The sequence below is a fragment of the Zonotrichia albicollis genome, chromosome 19, assembly GCF_047830755.1.
Source record: "Zonotrichia albicollis isolate bZonAlb1 chromosome 19, bZonAlb1.hap1, whole genome shotgun sequence".
Classification (NCBI taxonomy): domain Eukaryota; kingdom Metazoa; phylum Chordata; class Aves; order Passeriformes; family Passerellidae; genus Zonotrichia; species Zonotrichia albicollis.
In genome coordinates this window covers 7,680,506-7,694,775 of record NC_133837.1, presented here as the reverse complement: position 1 = coordinate 7,694,775, position 14,270 = coordinate 7,680,506, and the positions used below count along the sequence as shown (strand labels likewise).

The following is a 14,270-nucleotide window of genomic DNA, read 5'->3' as shown; positions in this document are numbered from 1 at the left end:
ACTCCCAAACACAGGCATTGGCAAGGGAAGGAGCAAGGCTGACCCACAAAAAGCCTCAGAAAAACTCCTCTAAACCACAGACCTCCCCTCTCTCTGCCTGCTGTGCCACTTTCCTGTCCCCTGCATCCAGAGGCAGAACCTGCCCAAGGACACTCACAGCCATGAGGCTCCAACATGATCCAGATCTGATGAGCAAGATCTTGGTCTTTACCCCAAAGCCAGCCAAACCAAGGTCCTTTGCCAGAGAAATCCAGGTATTTGTCTCCTTATTAGTGATCCATACACAACACAGCTTTCTGGAGGTTGGCGAGTGGTTTATTCAGATTCTAAATAAAGGGTTTGGAAAACTGATCTTTTGAATAAAAAACCAGCAGAGAAAACCAAAATAAAATGGGAACACCAATGTACAGATGTATTCTCAGCCCTAATTTAACCTAAACGCCTACAATTGGGTCCCATTTTACTGTTAATTTTCCTCTTATCACCTGGGTTCTGATAGTGAAGGGGGGCATACCCAGCTGAGACATGCTCACCTTCTGCCAAACCCACAGCCCCTCCAGGGCCTCTCACACCTGATCTCTTGCAAAGGTCACACCTGCTGCTGTTACATTATCAATACCTCATAGCATAAACCCCAAAATTAAAACAGTTCAGAGAATTTTTGGTTAAAAGAAGAATTGCCCCACAGACTGGTGAGCCCCCAGAAGGAGCTATGTGGGCAGATCCTGTCTCCACAAGGACCAGTGCTGCTGACAGCCCCTGGAGCTGCAGCCCAGGGACATCCATGATGAGCAAGCAGACCCAGATGCCCAGGCCAGCCCCTGTCCTGTGGTGCTGGCAGCACCATGCAGTGCCCAGGCCTGTGCAGAGCCAGGCTTCTCTCTCAGAGCAGAGCACTCCCAGCCTTGTCCCTCTCAGTTGGCTGTTTTAAGCTTCTTGTCTGGCAATTCCTGATGGTTCTTGGCTTGTTTTCTTTTCTGGCATGCTGCTTCTGTGCTGTCCCCCCTGGTGAGTTTGTCCAGGACCAGGGCAGTCTCCTTCAGCAGCCTCATCTCCCTCTTCTCCTTCCTCTCCTCCATCTCCACGATGTCATCTGCAAACAAAGCCTTCAGGGGTGGGATCAGCTTTGGGATGGCTGGGAAGTCACCAAAACGAACCTGAAACATAAACACACAGCTCCTGTGTGACAACTGCAGTTTGATTTCCTCACTCCCCCTTGCCTTTGGCCTGTGCAGGCAGCAGGGCACTGCCCCTTCCAGCACCCAGCAGCCCTGACCTCAGCGAGTTATTGATCTTTGCTTCACAGAAATGCTGTGGCCCAGTACAAATTCTGACTGAGAGTGAGCTGCCCTCCCTGCCACGAGTGCATTTAGCCAGCTTCTGTCTGCTACAGAAAGCCATTGGAGCAGCTGATGAGTTGGGATGGGAAAGGAAGCAAAATTAGGGTTTTTGGCTGGGAATAGCAAGCACAGACTTAAAGTGGCATGAGGCAAGTACCCAAGAATTGGATTTGAGGGCCATCAGCACCTGTCTCACAGCAGCATGGGGAAAGGGTGACACACAGTATTTGCTGCCAGCAGTTAAAGGAGCTGTTTCAGACACTGCTGTTGAGGAGATGGAATACTGATACAAGATGAGCATTTAATTAATGAGGAGCCATCCCAAATTAACACTGACACCATCCCCAGGCCTGGCCCCAAGCTCCCAACTCACCCTCATGTGGTCAAAGGCAATGCCGACCCTGTCGCTGAAGTCCTCGCTGAAGAGCGGGATCTTGGCGTACCTCTGGCTGAAGTGATTGAGCATGATGAACTCTGCATTCATCTTCATGCCAATCTGGATGGCCTGGGAGGTTGTGCTGCAAAAGGAACACGCCCTGGTCACAGCCAGGTTGGCACCCATGGTCACACCACACCAAGTGACCTCATGGGCACAGGCCCCTCTCCCTCGGGCAGCCTGCACTGGTGGAAACTCTGACTTCCACACAACCCTGAGTGCAGGAATGCAGCTGTAATTGTTGCAGCCTTGCATTTAAGAGCTCCACAACCTGTGGACAGGCACCTGTCCCAGGGGTGCCAATAGGCTCAGCTGTGCCTGGCAGGGAATGCTGAGCAGCTGCTGCCACATTTGCCTGGGCAGCACATGGAATCCCTGGCTGCAGGGCTCTCAGTGAGCTGTGAGGGTAAAACAATTCTTCTACCCAGGTTGTACCCATGCAGAAGGTCTTTCCCTCGAGCTGCTCTATTTGTAGAGTTACCAATGTCTGCTTGAAAGCTTTCCCCATTTCTTTTGGGGATGTTGAGAGGAGCTGTGGTGGTCTCAGAGCTGCTGCAATGACCAACACCCCATCTTTATTGTAGAGGAATTCTACACAGACCAGAACCTTTGACAGGACTTGGGCCCTTCACCACCAGCTCCAAACACCACACCCAGCTGTGCACCTTTCCCTTCCTAGCAGGGACAGACAGCAGAACACACCCCACCTGTGGGTCTTCTCTATAGCTTCCTTTTCCATGCCATCTTCCAGCGTGGCTTCGTGGATCAGCAGGTTGGCATTTTTACCTGTGCAAACAATCACAAATTCAATCCTCAGATGAAAACTGACCTGCCCAACTGCCCACAGGAGCCCTCCTGTCCCTCCTCAGCCCCTCACTGTGTGGGAGACACAGCACCAAAGGTTTGGGGATGCCCACTTTGGATACTGACAGATGGAGAACTTTCTCCAAGAGATTCTGCAAGCAGAGGGTTTTGTTACCTACCCATTTGCACTAAGGCCATGCAGGGCATTGTGTCACCAGAATAAACTACTTTCCAGCCAGACTTGTGGATCACTGAACATGCAAAGGCATTTTTACAGTGTTGGACTTCACAGGTCTGAAACTGAACAAGGATACAAGTGTTAGACTCCAGGTCCCCTCCAGCCACAGAGCCCCCAGCTCAGGAACTCACCTCAGCCAGGTCGTAGCTCTCTAGCAGAGAGCTCACAAACTCCTTGGCTTTGGGTCTGATGTTCTCACAGCCTTTCACAAGACACTGAGAAGGAATCATTCTGGGAGGGAGGGAAGAAGAGATAATTAAGGACAGGTACAAAATAAAACCTGATCTTCTCTTCAAGCAGCTAATTTCTCCTGTTTCTCTGTCTCAGTTCAGTGCCTTGGTGACCTTTATAAATTCCTGCTTTCATTGGTGCCCCAGCAACTCACCCAATCACTTCTATCCCATTACCAAATACTCTTCTTCTTGCCCAACTTCCTTTTCCTACAGCAAAGGGAGGCTTGCACATAAACCTCTATTTGAGCAGCACAGCTGAGTACACCCACCCTGCCCTCTGCAGACTGCAAATCCTTGTTCTACAGGCAGTGGAAGGAGTCAGAGCCACCTCCAACAAAGGGCTGGGGGAATGGATGAGTTTGCCTTGAATACAGACCAAGGACATTTCTCCACACAGAACACTCACTTGATGTCTCCAAGGATCTCCTCACAGTGGTTGTGGTACTCATTCAGCCAAGGCATGATCTGCTCAGGTGCTACCAGAAACAGAGGGCTGAAATCCTGACCCAGGGCTGCCTGAAAAACCAAAGGTGGGGAAAAAAATCAGTGCTAGGTGTACACCAAATCAGAGAGGAGGAATGCTAGGGAAAGGCTGGTGCTCCTCTCCACCTCACCCAAGCCACATTCAGGAGCATAGAAAGTACTCACAAAAGCTCTCCGCCGCTCCATCAGGATATTCACCAGCCCCTGCAAAGGGAACACAGGACACAGCAAGGGAGTCAGAGGCAACAGCTCAGCAAGCCCAGAGTCAGAATAAACAAGAAGGGAGAGGGATTAGAAACACAGATTCAGCAGTGCCTGGGGAATGAATGCAGAGAGGAATGCAGAGCAGGGCTGTGGCAGTAAGGTAGAAAAACCATAGAGAAAGGCTTCATAAAATCAAGCCTGCTCTCCTGGAATCAGTGGCTGGCCTTGTCAAAGCTAGAATTTTGCAAGTTCCCATGTGAATGCAATCCTATTGTGAGCCATTTTCCTGGGTAAAAAAACAACTTGCACCTGCATCAACTGTTTCTCCACCATTAGATAAAAAAAACGAAAGCTATATTTCACAGCTTCCCTGCACATATACACCAGGGGTTTGAGTGACCATTCAATACAGAATAACAACTTGTTGCCAACCAATAAATGTAATTGGCAAGGAAACTACTAACCAAGAGGAGTCACACCTGAGGTCTGTAAAACTGTATAAAATGGAGTTGTATACATAACTCCATAATAACAATTATTTAAATAACTTTAATAACCATAGATATAAATAAATACATAACTAATAAAATAATAAATAATAAATATAAATATCTATAAATAGCAAACATCCTATAAATAATATAAATATAAATAATAATAAAACTCCTCCTTAATAATAAAGAATGGGCTTTTTCCACCATGAAGAAAATGGAATTCGTGTGATTCATTCCCATACAGGGCAGCCCACATTGCTCAGCTGGAGCTACCCAGGTAGCCCTGAACCCAAGGTTCAGAGCAGAGGTGTACAAGCCCCTTCCCAGCCCTGAACTCACAGAGTGATGATCTGTGTGCATGTGGGACACAAACACAGCCACGAGGTTACACAGCACTTGGTCCACTTGCTCTCCATAGTGGCGGCAGAGCTGGCCAAAAGTTCCTTCTCCACAGTCCAGGAGCAGGGACCTGGTAGCACTGGTGAGAGGTGACAGAGACATTCAGAAGCCACCCAGAGCTCTGAGCAGGGCCAGGCAGGGAGGGGGATTTTGGGGCTGGAAGGTAGAGATCAGAGCCCTGGCGTTCACCTGGTGTTCAGCAGTGTGGAACTGACATTGCGGATTTTCATTGGGATTGCAGATCCTGTTCCCAAGAACACAATCTCAGGATAAGCACCCACATTTCCTAGAGAAAACAGACAACAAGGATTTGGAGGCAAATGTTGTCCACATGTTGCCCAGTCAGACACCATCTAATTCACCAGCACAGTAACTCCAGAGCCAACATGGCCAGCACAGGCATTTCTGCCCCCTCAGCAGGAGGTTTACAAGGGAAGGCAGAACAACCCCCACCACTTCACAGCTTCATCTGGGCTCTGAAGCAGTGAGCCACCAAGAGCTCCTATTTCCCACTACGCTGATCCTTATCTGTACCTGGTACAGCAGACAGGCTCTCCTTGCACTCCTTCACACGGGTCTGGAAGTCAGGGAGATCCAAGGCCTCGCTGACAAACTCCTCAGGATCACAGACAGTCACAGCATCTCTGCAACAACAGAACACCCATCAGCATGGGGCAAGGCAGGAGCTGAAACAGCCCTTTTCAGAGCAAAGTGCCAAACTCCTGTGACAAAACAGCCCTACAACAAAGGGACAAACGCTCTTTCCATTTTGAGGGGTTGGAGAAGACACATCCACAACTGTGGTATGTGCCAAAAAAGGCCAGGTTGGGCTGAGCCAGGCACAGAAATGATCATTCCACCAAGTGGAGAAGCTCCTGCAATAGCACTTCATCCCATCCAGAGCTGCCAGGCACTAGAGGGCACTGCAAGGCAGCACAGAAAGTCCTGCAAGAGGAGCAGACACCTAAAGGGATCCAGGCACTGATGAAAAGTGTAAGAAACCTGTGACCTGGGTCTGCTTCAGAGCATGTCTACAGGTCTTCAGTTACCTCAACAGAGAAGCTTAAACTCTTCTTGGCACCTGTATCTTCCTGTTGTGCCCAGCAAGGACAGAAATCTGAGCCATGGTAGCTGAAATCCCCTTGCCCCCTGTGGTCCCTGGCCCTTAAGGTTCTCACCCATTTGCCCACCCAGGAGCAATGCTAGTAACTGTTTTAGAGCTTTCAGCTCTAATGTCAGGCCTTCCAGGTCTTCAGAAGGTAAGACTCCCCAAAAACTCTCTCCCTGCCCTCATCTGTTCTGCCACAGCTGGGTCCCAGCATGAGTCAAAGCAAAGGACAGAGGACCACAAGGCTACAGGAGCAAGGGACAGAAACAACACTCCCAAAAACTGGCCAGGTGTTGTTCTCAGTGGTTCCCTCTTCCATGTGCTACACCTTGTCTGAGACTTTCAGGGGCAGGGACACAGCCCTCAAAAGTTCCCTCAGCACAGGCACCAGAAAGGATCTGCAGGGGATCCTGACACAGTGCCCTCCCTCACCAAAAAGCTGCTTCAGCAAACACCCAAAACCTGGGAAGAAAAAGGCTCCCACTGACCTTTGCCACTCCTGCTGTGGCCTGAGGTGGTATTTCAGGAGGCACTCCCCTCTCACGATGGGCACAGGGCACACAGCCTCTGCTTCCTGCAGGAGGAGGGTGAAATGAGACACAGCCCTTGCTGAGGGCAGCAGGCACAGGGGCAAGGTGGGTCAGGATTACCTTGCTCTGGTAGGTGGTGAGCAGAGGGAAGATCTCAGGGTGGATGAGGTTCAGCTGAGTCTGGATCTTGTAGCTGCGTGGGTTGTGCACAGCAGAGGAGTTTTCATTGAGCACCAAGTGCTGAGTGCCAGGCCCAAATCTGCCAGAGGACAACAACGCCCAACAGCTTCACATTAGAACTGGGTATATGTGCATACCTGAGCTAAAAACCTCACCTGAGCCAGCAGAGCCCTCTTTTTGGAGCTCTTTACTTTGGAACAAGATGTGAGCCAGCAAAACAGGCTGCTGCCCACAGAGACAGAGCCCAGAGCACAGCACACGTACCTGTGCATCCACTGCTGGTAGCGGCTGTCTCGCAGCACTGCCTCGGGGGTCATGTGGATAACCAAGGCCACCTGGTGCTCAGCAGCTCCCTCCTGGTACCTGGGACACATGCAAGCACAAAGAACATCTGGCACTCTGATTTATTAAGATTTCCTAACCCTTCTGATGTTGGCATTCTTGTAGCAAACTTTCTCACACACTTTTAGTAAATAACTCATTGTTTTGCATTCCTTTATGGAGGAGGAGAGAGTTGATGGACTGTTGGTTTGTCCAGTGTCATTGGAGAGGTGGCACTGTCACCCTCCAATCCATGGTCACTTTTGGAAAACTATAAATGTTGGAGTCAGAAAATAAACTCCCCTTTTTTCTTCACCTTGAGAACAGCAGTGTGTGCTTGTGTTCTTTCCCGTTCTATAGTGACATCCATCTGTGCTCCAGTGCAAGTCCTTGGCATCCCTCCCCTCTCCCCCTTTGGTGCTGCCAGAGATGCCCCCTGAGGCAGGCAGGGCAGGGATTTATTTTCAGAGCATGGAGCTCCAGCACTGCACCCAAGCCACAAGGCTCAGACCATTTGCCGACATCTCCACTGTCCCCCACAGGGCAGTTCCTCTCCTCCATCAACATCTGCAGAGCCTCCAGGAGCCCAAATGCTTCTGCAGAAGCCCTACAGAGTTAAGTGCAGTCCAGGCTTCCAGCAGCCTCCACTGCTCCCCAGGCAGACACCAGGGCACATTCCTGCTCTGGAGGTCCCTGGGGAAAACAGGCCCATGGCAGTCACAGAACCCACAGGTTCTGCCTTTCCTAAAAGCCCCAAAATATACCCACAAAATCCTTTCTTATATCTGAAGCTCGTTAACAGTGCCAAAGAGCTCAGACATCAGCCATGAGAAACAGCACACCTGGGCTAGTACAAGAACAAAACCAAATCTCAGCCCAGGTCCTTCCCCAGGCAGGCCCTGCAGTGCCCCAGCCCTACCTTTGGAAGGTCTCATTTTCACAGACAGCATCCACAAAGCCCTCGTGGGGACACTCCAGCACGAGGAACACTGGGCCAGGGTCAGTGGGGGTGCACAGCTCCTCAGGAAAGAGCTGCAGGCAGATACACAGTGGTCACAGCACAGCCAGCCTCCACACACAGCCCTGCCTGCACCTCTGTGTCCGACTCCTTCAGTCACACAGAGCCCAGCAGCCACTCCCAGAGCTCAGTGCACCCAGCCAGGGCAGCTCTGGGGCCCCTTCTGCTCTCATTTCACAGCAAAATCCAATGTGTGTAACAGCAAATCCCAACCCTGGCCTCACAGAAACCACAACCTAACCAAGGAGAATTTCAGCAGTTTTGAGGTTCCCATGACAGATTCAGATGGTAGCAAAAGCATGTGTAAGGACAAAAAGGCTTTATAAAATTCTTGTGACACAAAGATGTGCTGATCCTGTCTCCCAGGTCAGGATCTTCACTTGCAGATCACCTGGGCATGGCCAGAACGGGCTCTGCCTCTCACTCCAGTGTGAGATGCAGAGCCTGTACCCCAGAACTACTGAGTTTATTTTGGTGTCAGTGATGGCTGCACAGGCATTTAACCCCCAGATTTAAACAATGCAGGGATTAACTCCACCAGCTCACTCCTAGACCTGCAGCAGCTTTGGAGAGGGGAGATGAAGCAGCTCTGCCAAACAGCAAACACCCAGCCACACCTACACAGGAGTTCATTCCCTGATCAGCACCCCAACAGCCCCAGCCATGCCACAGTCAGCAACAACCTGGATGTCCTGGCAGGTAAAGCATTCTGCACAAAAATTGTCACCCTGGGAGCCCAATGAAGGAGGGAGAGTGGCAGAGCCACAACAGAAACACAGACACATCTTACCTCTTTGCCTTCATAAGTGATGCTCTCCCCATTTTTGAGAGCTGTAATGATGGGAAGGATGGCTGGAGTGCCCCTGAGAACAAGGCCACAGAAATATTTAGCTGCCAGCACCCCCGTGCCTGCTCCTGCTGCCCCTTGGCCCAGGCTGGGCTCTCATACTCACACTGGCAGGCCCAGCTCCTGGGCTTTAGCTGCAAGGAATTTCCCTTTCCTTGGGTGAACCTGCAGAGAGTCAAACACAATTATCACCCAAATTAAGAGGGCCATGAAACAGGGTCATGTACTGCCAGCTTAAAAGCTTCTCCACAAATCAAGGGAATGTTTTGTCCTTTTTCAGTTCCACAGCCACTGCTCCAATTTACCCCAAAAAGGCTTTTCTGGGCTCTCTGCTTTCCAGGATCATGCTGCTGCCTCTTGCTCCCCTCTCTAGCCAAGTAAGCACAACAGCCTGCCCTCCTCTGAGGGTTAAACAAGAATGGAGCCTGTACACACAAAACCACTGCTGGATTCTGAAAAACACCTCCAGGTTTACACATTCCTACTCATGCTACAGCAACTCTGACACTTGAAAAGCAGAAACCTATTAGAGCTTCAAAGCCCTACTTGAAAACACTGTCTCCATTTAAATCCTGCAGTAAACGGCATTAGGAAACATTTCCCTATAGAGGGTGGTCAATGCCCCAAGCCTGTGTTTAAGAGATGGTTGAATAATGCCCTTAATAATATGTTTTAAATTTTGGGCAGCCTGAAATAGCAGGCAGCTGGACTAGATGGTTCAACCCTGGCTGGATTGGGCTTAGAGCAACCTGATCTAATGGAAGGTGTCCCTGCCCACAGGGACATGGAATGAGATTATCTTTAAGGTCTCTTCCAACTCAACTCATCCTGTGGTTATAGATGATCACTGTATGTCCCTTCCCCCTGAAATACCCTGTTTTATTCTCTTATCTGTTGTGTTGGTTTAGAGACCCTGTGCCCAAACTCACTTTGCAAAGAAAAGCTGTCACCAGCTCAGGATGCTTCCTTGCACATTTCTGCTCATCACCTGTAAAACAAAGCAAAATCACAAAAAAATCATCACTTGCTTTTCTTAGAACCAAAACATACCAAAATTTGCTAAAGCATTAACAGGAACATTATCCACTTAACCTGGAGCCCAGTAGCAAAATCTTATGAACACCCAAGGCCAGAGAGGCAATGGGTTCAAATACAGGAAGCCAAACTAAAACCCAAGACTGAAAATCAGCCCAGCATCCACCTGTAATTAAATTACAAAGGTTGGAGCACCTACCCCAGCCAGAAGCAAACTACCACAGGGACTAATCACACCCAAGCAGCAATCATGTCCAATTTCTAGGTCTTTTAAGTTCTCTATAACTTCCAAAGAACAATTTCTGCTCCATGGAACCTTCCAGCTGAGCTTCTCTACCAACCTCACATTCAGACAGCAAATGGCTCAGAGAACAAATTCCTATCCCTTGGAATCATCTCATTCAAGTTAAAAAGGCCATTCCATGTGTTTCACCTGCTTTCTTTGGGCTCTCTTTTCCTTCCTCCAAGCTTTGCTGTGCAGCTCTCGGGGATCCAGGCCCTGTGTCCCCTTTAGGGCTGTTTCTACCTTGGGGAGATGCTCCAGGACTCCGAGGGGGTGAACTTCCAGCAGCCAGTGGTTTTGCTGTCCCAAATCCAACAAAAGCAGACAAACATCACTCAATCCACAGTAACAAAAAAGAAAATCATGAGCAGCATTCCCTCCTCCACAGCAGTCAGGTTTAAACTGCACCAGAATACAGAGCTTCTCTCCCAGTCCAGCTTGCACTTGCATTCTGCAGTCACTTATTTCAGGAGCCATCCCTCACCAAGTCCTTCTCCCCAAACTGCCAAACTCTGTCAAGTCTGTGCTGCACCCTCAGTACCACATTTTGCAGCAGAAAGAATGCAGCTGGCTGAGAAAGCCAAACCCAGGGATGTTGCACAGGTCATTGCATCCACCCACACCTAAAGGAACAAGCCTGACTCAGCAGGTCTTGCTATTTAAATGAGATGCTTCTCCTGAGAAAAGCAAATTAATGAACCTCTGCTTACTCAGAAGCTGCTCCTTAACCTTCATTGTGCCTCCCCTGTCTCCCTGCAGCAGCAGGGCTCACCTGTCAGAGGGATCTGGCAGACAGTCATTGTCTCATCCTTGTACTCAGGCTCTGTGTGCAACTGCACAGCTGGGAAGAGATCAAAACCCACCATTAACAAGTGCATAAGCAGATATTCACACTCTTCAAGGATATAAATCAGAAAAGTGTCTTTGTCTTTCTTTAACACAACCTGCTGAGCGCTCCCCTTCCCTTTCTCTGCCCAACTGAACACTCCAATGAACAATTAAAGTTTTAAAAGCCCATCATCCTCATGGTGCCATGATGAGCAAATTCACTGGCAGACTCTAGAAGCAAACTGCCTTCAGTGTTTTAAAACGAAATGATGTCTGAATCAGCCAACCTGAGCAGAAACAGAGCTGGAAACACTGTTGTGAGGGGTTTAACAGTGTATCAGAGCAAAAGAAATGTTTAAAACATCCTCAGAGTGGATCCAAACCAGAGGCTGAGGCTGCTGCTCGGCAATGAGACCTTGGCTAGAGAGGAAACAAAGTTCCAAATTCCTCAGCTCCACATCCCTGACCTACCTAAATCCATCCTTTTGAGGGGCCCAGGGAAGAGGCGAATGGCTTTCAAGTAGTTTTGCTGGAAAAAAGGAGAAAGGCTGTCAGGAGGACAGGAGCAGTGCCATGCCAAACACCCCAAAGAGCCAGCCAGACCAAGCTGAGCAGCTCAGGGCAGGCACTGTGCCTTCAGAAAGGCAAAGAGCCACTGTCCCCACCCCCTCCAGCCATGAAATTAGTCAGCAGAAACTGCAAGGAAATAAAACCACTACAACAACGCTGAGGATTGCAAATTTCTGGTCCAGACACGGCATTAGGCTGGCAAGGACCACATCAAACAGGAGAGCAGAGACTGAGCTCCTATTACTGTAAAATGGAGAGGGAGCAGGCAAGGCAACAAAGATCCTCCTCTCTCCCCAAAGCTGCTTTATGAGGATATGAGACTACAACACAGGTGCAGGAGATTTCTGAGATTTGGATTTCTAAGCCAGCCCTTTGTGCTGACACAAATTCAGAGCAGCATTTCACACCTGCACAGAGATTCCCTTTGCCACCAGCTCTCCAAGTTCCAGCGTCAGCTTTAACCCTTTGAGGGTTTGCTCTGCCTTGTGCACCTTGCCATACTCACCAGCTTTGGTGGCCCCAGGAACACACACCTCTGGAGCCCTATGGCCTTCAGGGTGAGGATCATCCCTAAGAGCAAGCAGAGAAACAGCTGTATCACAGCTCCAGTGAGCACTGGCAGATTCCAAAAGAGCCCTCTCTGTTCAGGAGTGCTTGGCCTCTCCACAAAGGCCAGAACTGCACCTGGATCTGAATTTTGTGGCAGTTTCAACATGTCACTTGCCTCTACAGATAAAGAAAATACACATCTTGATAAAATTAATCTCAAGCAAGGCATCAGAACAGATCATTAATCTCCTCCTTTTCTTGGAGATTTCCAGAATTTTAATGGACAAGATCCACGGCCATCTATCCTAACCTCATCCTGCACTGAGCAAAATGGTGCCCACAAATTTTTGTGTGCTCCTTTGGACTAAGACCAGCTTGATCCCCTGCTGGCAACACTGCTAACACCTCCTGCTCAGGAGATTTTGGGCAGCTGAATCCAGGCGTGCTGGACAGGCAGGGCCTGTCCCACCACGTGTCTGCAGTGAGCACTGAGTGCTGTGTCCAGTTCTGGCCCCTCAGTTTGGGAAGGATGTTGAGATGCTTGAGCACATCCAGAGGAGGCAACAAGGCTGGTGAGGGGCTGGGAACACAAACCCTGTGTTGAATGTTTGAAAGAGCTGGGGCTGTTTAGCCTGGAGAAGAGGAGGCTCAGAGGTGCCCTTATTGTTCTCTACACCTTCCTGAAGGGAGGTTGTGGACAGGTGGGGTCGGTCTCTGACAGAACCAGAGGACACAGTCTCCAGCTACGGCAGGGAAAGGATAGCTTGGATATTAGGAAAAAAAAAATTCACTGAAAAAATAATAAAGTACTGGAATGCTCTTCCCAGGGAGGTGGTAGAATCACCATCTCTGGATGTGTTTAAAAAAAGCCTGGACATTGCACTTGGTGCTATAGTTGAGGTGTTGGGGCTGGGTTGGACTCAATGACCTTAGAGGTCTCTTCCAACCTCATCATTCTGTGATTCTGCAGTGTCACACAAAGCCCTGCCCAGCCCAATTCCTGCTCAGGAGATTTCAGAGAGCTGAATCCAGGCATGCCGGACATGCAGGACCTGTCTCACCACGTATCTGCAGTATCACACATACAGGGCTGGGGCTCAGCACCTTCTGTTCAGATTTTGGGCAGCTGAAGCCAGGCATGCTGCTCACCAGGGCCTGTCCCACCACGTGTCTGAACTGCACAGAACTCCAGCCCAGCCCAACACCTCCTGCTCAGGCGATTTCGGGAACAAATCCGCCGCAGAGCCCCAGCCCAGCCTCAGATGTCGCCGTCCCCAGCGCCGCCTGGAACACCCAACAAACCGCACGGGCCCCGGCAGTGACCGCGTCCTGCCGCACTCACCGGGCAGCCCCCCGACGTTGGCCCAGGACACGCGGCTCAGGAAGATGCTGTCCAGGTGGGAGATCTTCAGCCTGCGGGGCACAGGGGGTGAGCGGGGCCCGCTGAGCCCCCGGTGTCCCCCCGGTGTCCCGCACTTACTTGTGCTCCTGCATGGCGCGCTGCGTGCCCTCGCCGCAGTTGAATAGATACCTGCGGGGACAGCGCGGTCAGAACGGGCCGGGCAGGGGACCATCACCGCCGCTGCCGCCGCCATTCCCGCACTCACCGGTTGAACTCGGAGAACACGTACACGGCGGCTCCCGCGTCGCGGCTGCCGGCCGCCACCACCTGCACGTACACGGTGTTGGGCCCCGCCAGGCCGGTGCCCGCGCTCCGCCGCCGCTCGCGGACCCACACGTGCCGGGGCACGTCCTTGGGGCGCCGCCGGGGCCCGCCCGCCGCCGATGGCCCCTCGGCCATGGCCCGGGCCGCGCGACCGGGGCCCGCCCGCAGCCGCCGCCACACGAGCGCCCGCGCCAGCGCCCACATCCGCGTGCCCGCCCCGCCCGGCGGGCCGCGGCCAATGAGAGCAGAGAAATGCCCGCGGAGGACCGCCTCCCTTCGTTACGTCATGCTAGTGGGCCAATGGGAAGTGAGAACTGCGGGTGCAGCCTCGCCCCTGAGGCGCCGCTGGGCTGCCCGGCTGCTCACACGTGACTGGGCTCTGCCGGTCGGTGTTCGGGGAATTCCGCTCCGGGCGGTTTTGTGTCCGGTCCGGGTGGATCAGTGTCCGGTCTGTTCGGTTCAGTGTCCGGTCATTGCCAGTTCTATGTCCGGTCCAGTCCGTTCCGTGTCCGGTCCCTGCCGGGGCTCTGGGGACACAGCCCTGGAGCCCTGACCTCCATCAGGGGGTTGAGCCTCTCAGAACCCCTCTGAACTCCTGAGTGTTTGTTTTGGTTTAGGGCAAATTTGGGAGAGAACTTTTAAAAGGGTTTTTTTAGAAAACAGATTTAATTGTTGTTTTTTTTTTTTTTTAAATTCCCCAGTGT

At 51.1% G+C, this 14,270-nt stretch overlaps 1 protein-coding gene across 1 annotated transcript; it reads right to left on the bottom strand.

Moving 5' to 3' along the window:
- Nucleotides 1-293: 293 nt before the first annotated feature.
- Nucleotides 294-13,804, bottom strand: ELAC2 (elaC ribonuclease Z 2). The gene is made up of 24 exons (XM_074555249.1): nucleotides 13,508-13,804; nucleotides 13,381-13,431; nucleotides 13,243-13,313; nucleotides 11,857-11,921; nucleotides 11,253-11,310; nucleotides 10,726-10,794; nucleotides 10,104-10,253; nucleotides 9,565-9,623; nucleotides 8,742-8,800; nucleotides 8,579-8,651; nucleotides 7,690-7,802; nucleotides 6,714-6,812; nucleotides 6,390-6,528; nucleotides 6,228-6,313; nucleotides 5,166-5,275; nucleotides 4,821-4,917; nucleotides 4,572-4,710; nucleotides 3,700-3,738; nucleotides 3,458-3,567; nucleotides 2,950-3,049; nucleotides 2,760-2,880; nucleotides 2,484-2,562; nucleotides 1,714-1,858; nucleotides 294-1,157 (listed from the first exon to the last, which is right to left on the bottom strand). The coding sequence occupies exons 1-24, from the start codon at nucleotides 13,768-13,770 to the stop codon at nucleotides 915-917; spliced, it is 2,538 nt and encodes an 845-aa protein (XP_074411350.1). The 5' UTR covers nucleotides 13,771-13,804; the 3' UTR covers nucleotides 294-914.
- Between the last annotated feature and the right edge of the window lie 466 nt (nucleotides 13,805-14,270).

Bases quoted from the DNA above. Each gene is read 5' to 3' on its own strand.
- ELAC2 (XM_074555249.1), bottom strand. From the start codon at position 13,770: ATGTGGGCGCTGGCGCGGGCGCTCGTGTGGCGGCGGCTGCGGGCGGGC. The intron at 3,050-3,457 runs GTGAGTGTTCTG...CCTCCCTCCCAG, and splicing joins GAGATCCTTGGAGACATCAA to AATGATTCCTTCTCAGTGTC. The intron at 1,158-1,713 runs GTGAGTTGGGAG...TTTATGTTTCAG, and splicing joins TTGCCTTTGACCACATGAGG to GTTCGTTTTGGTGACTTCCC.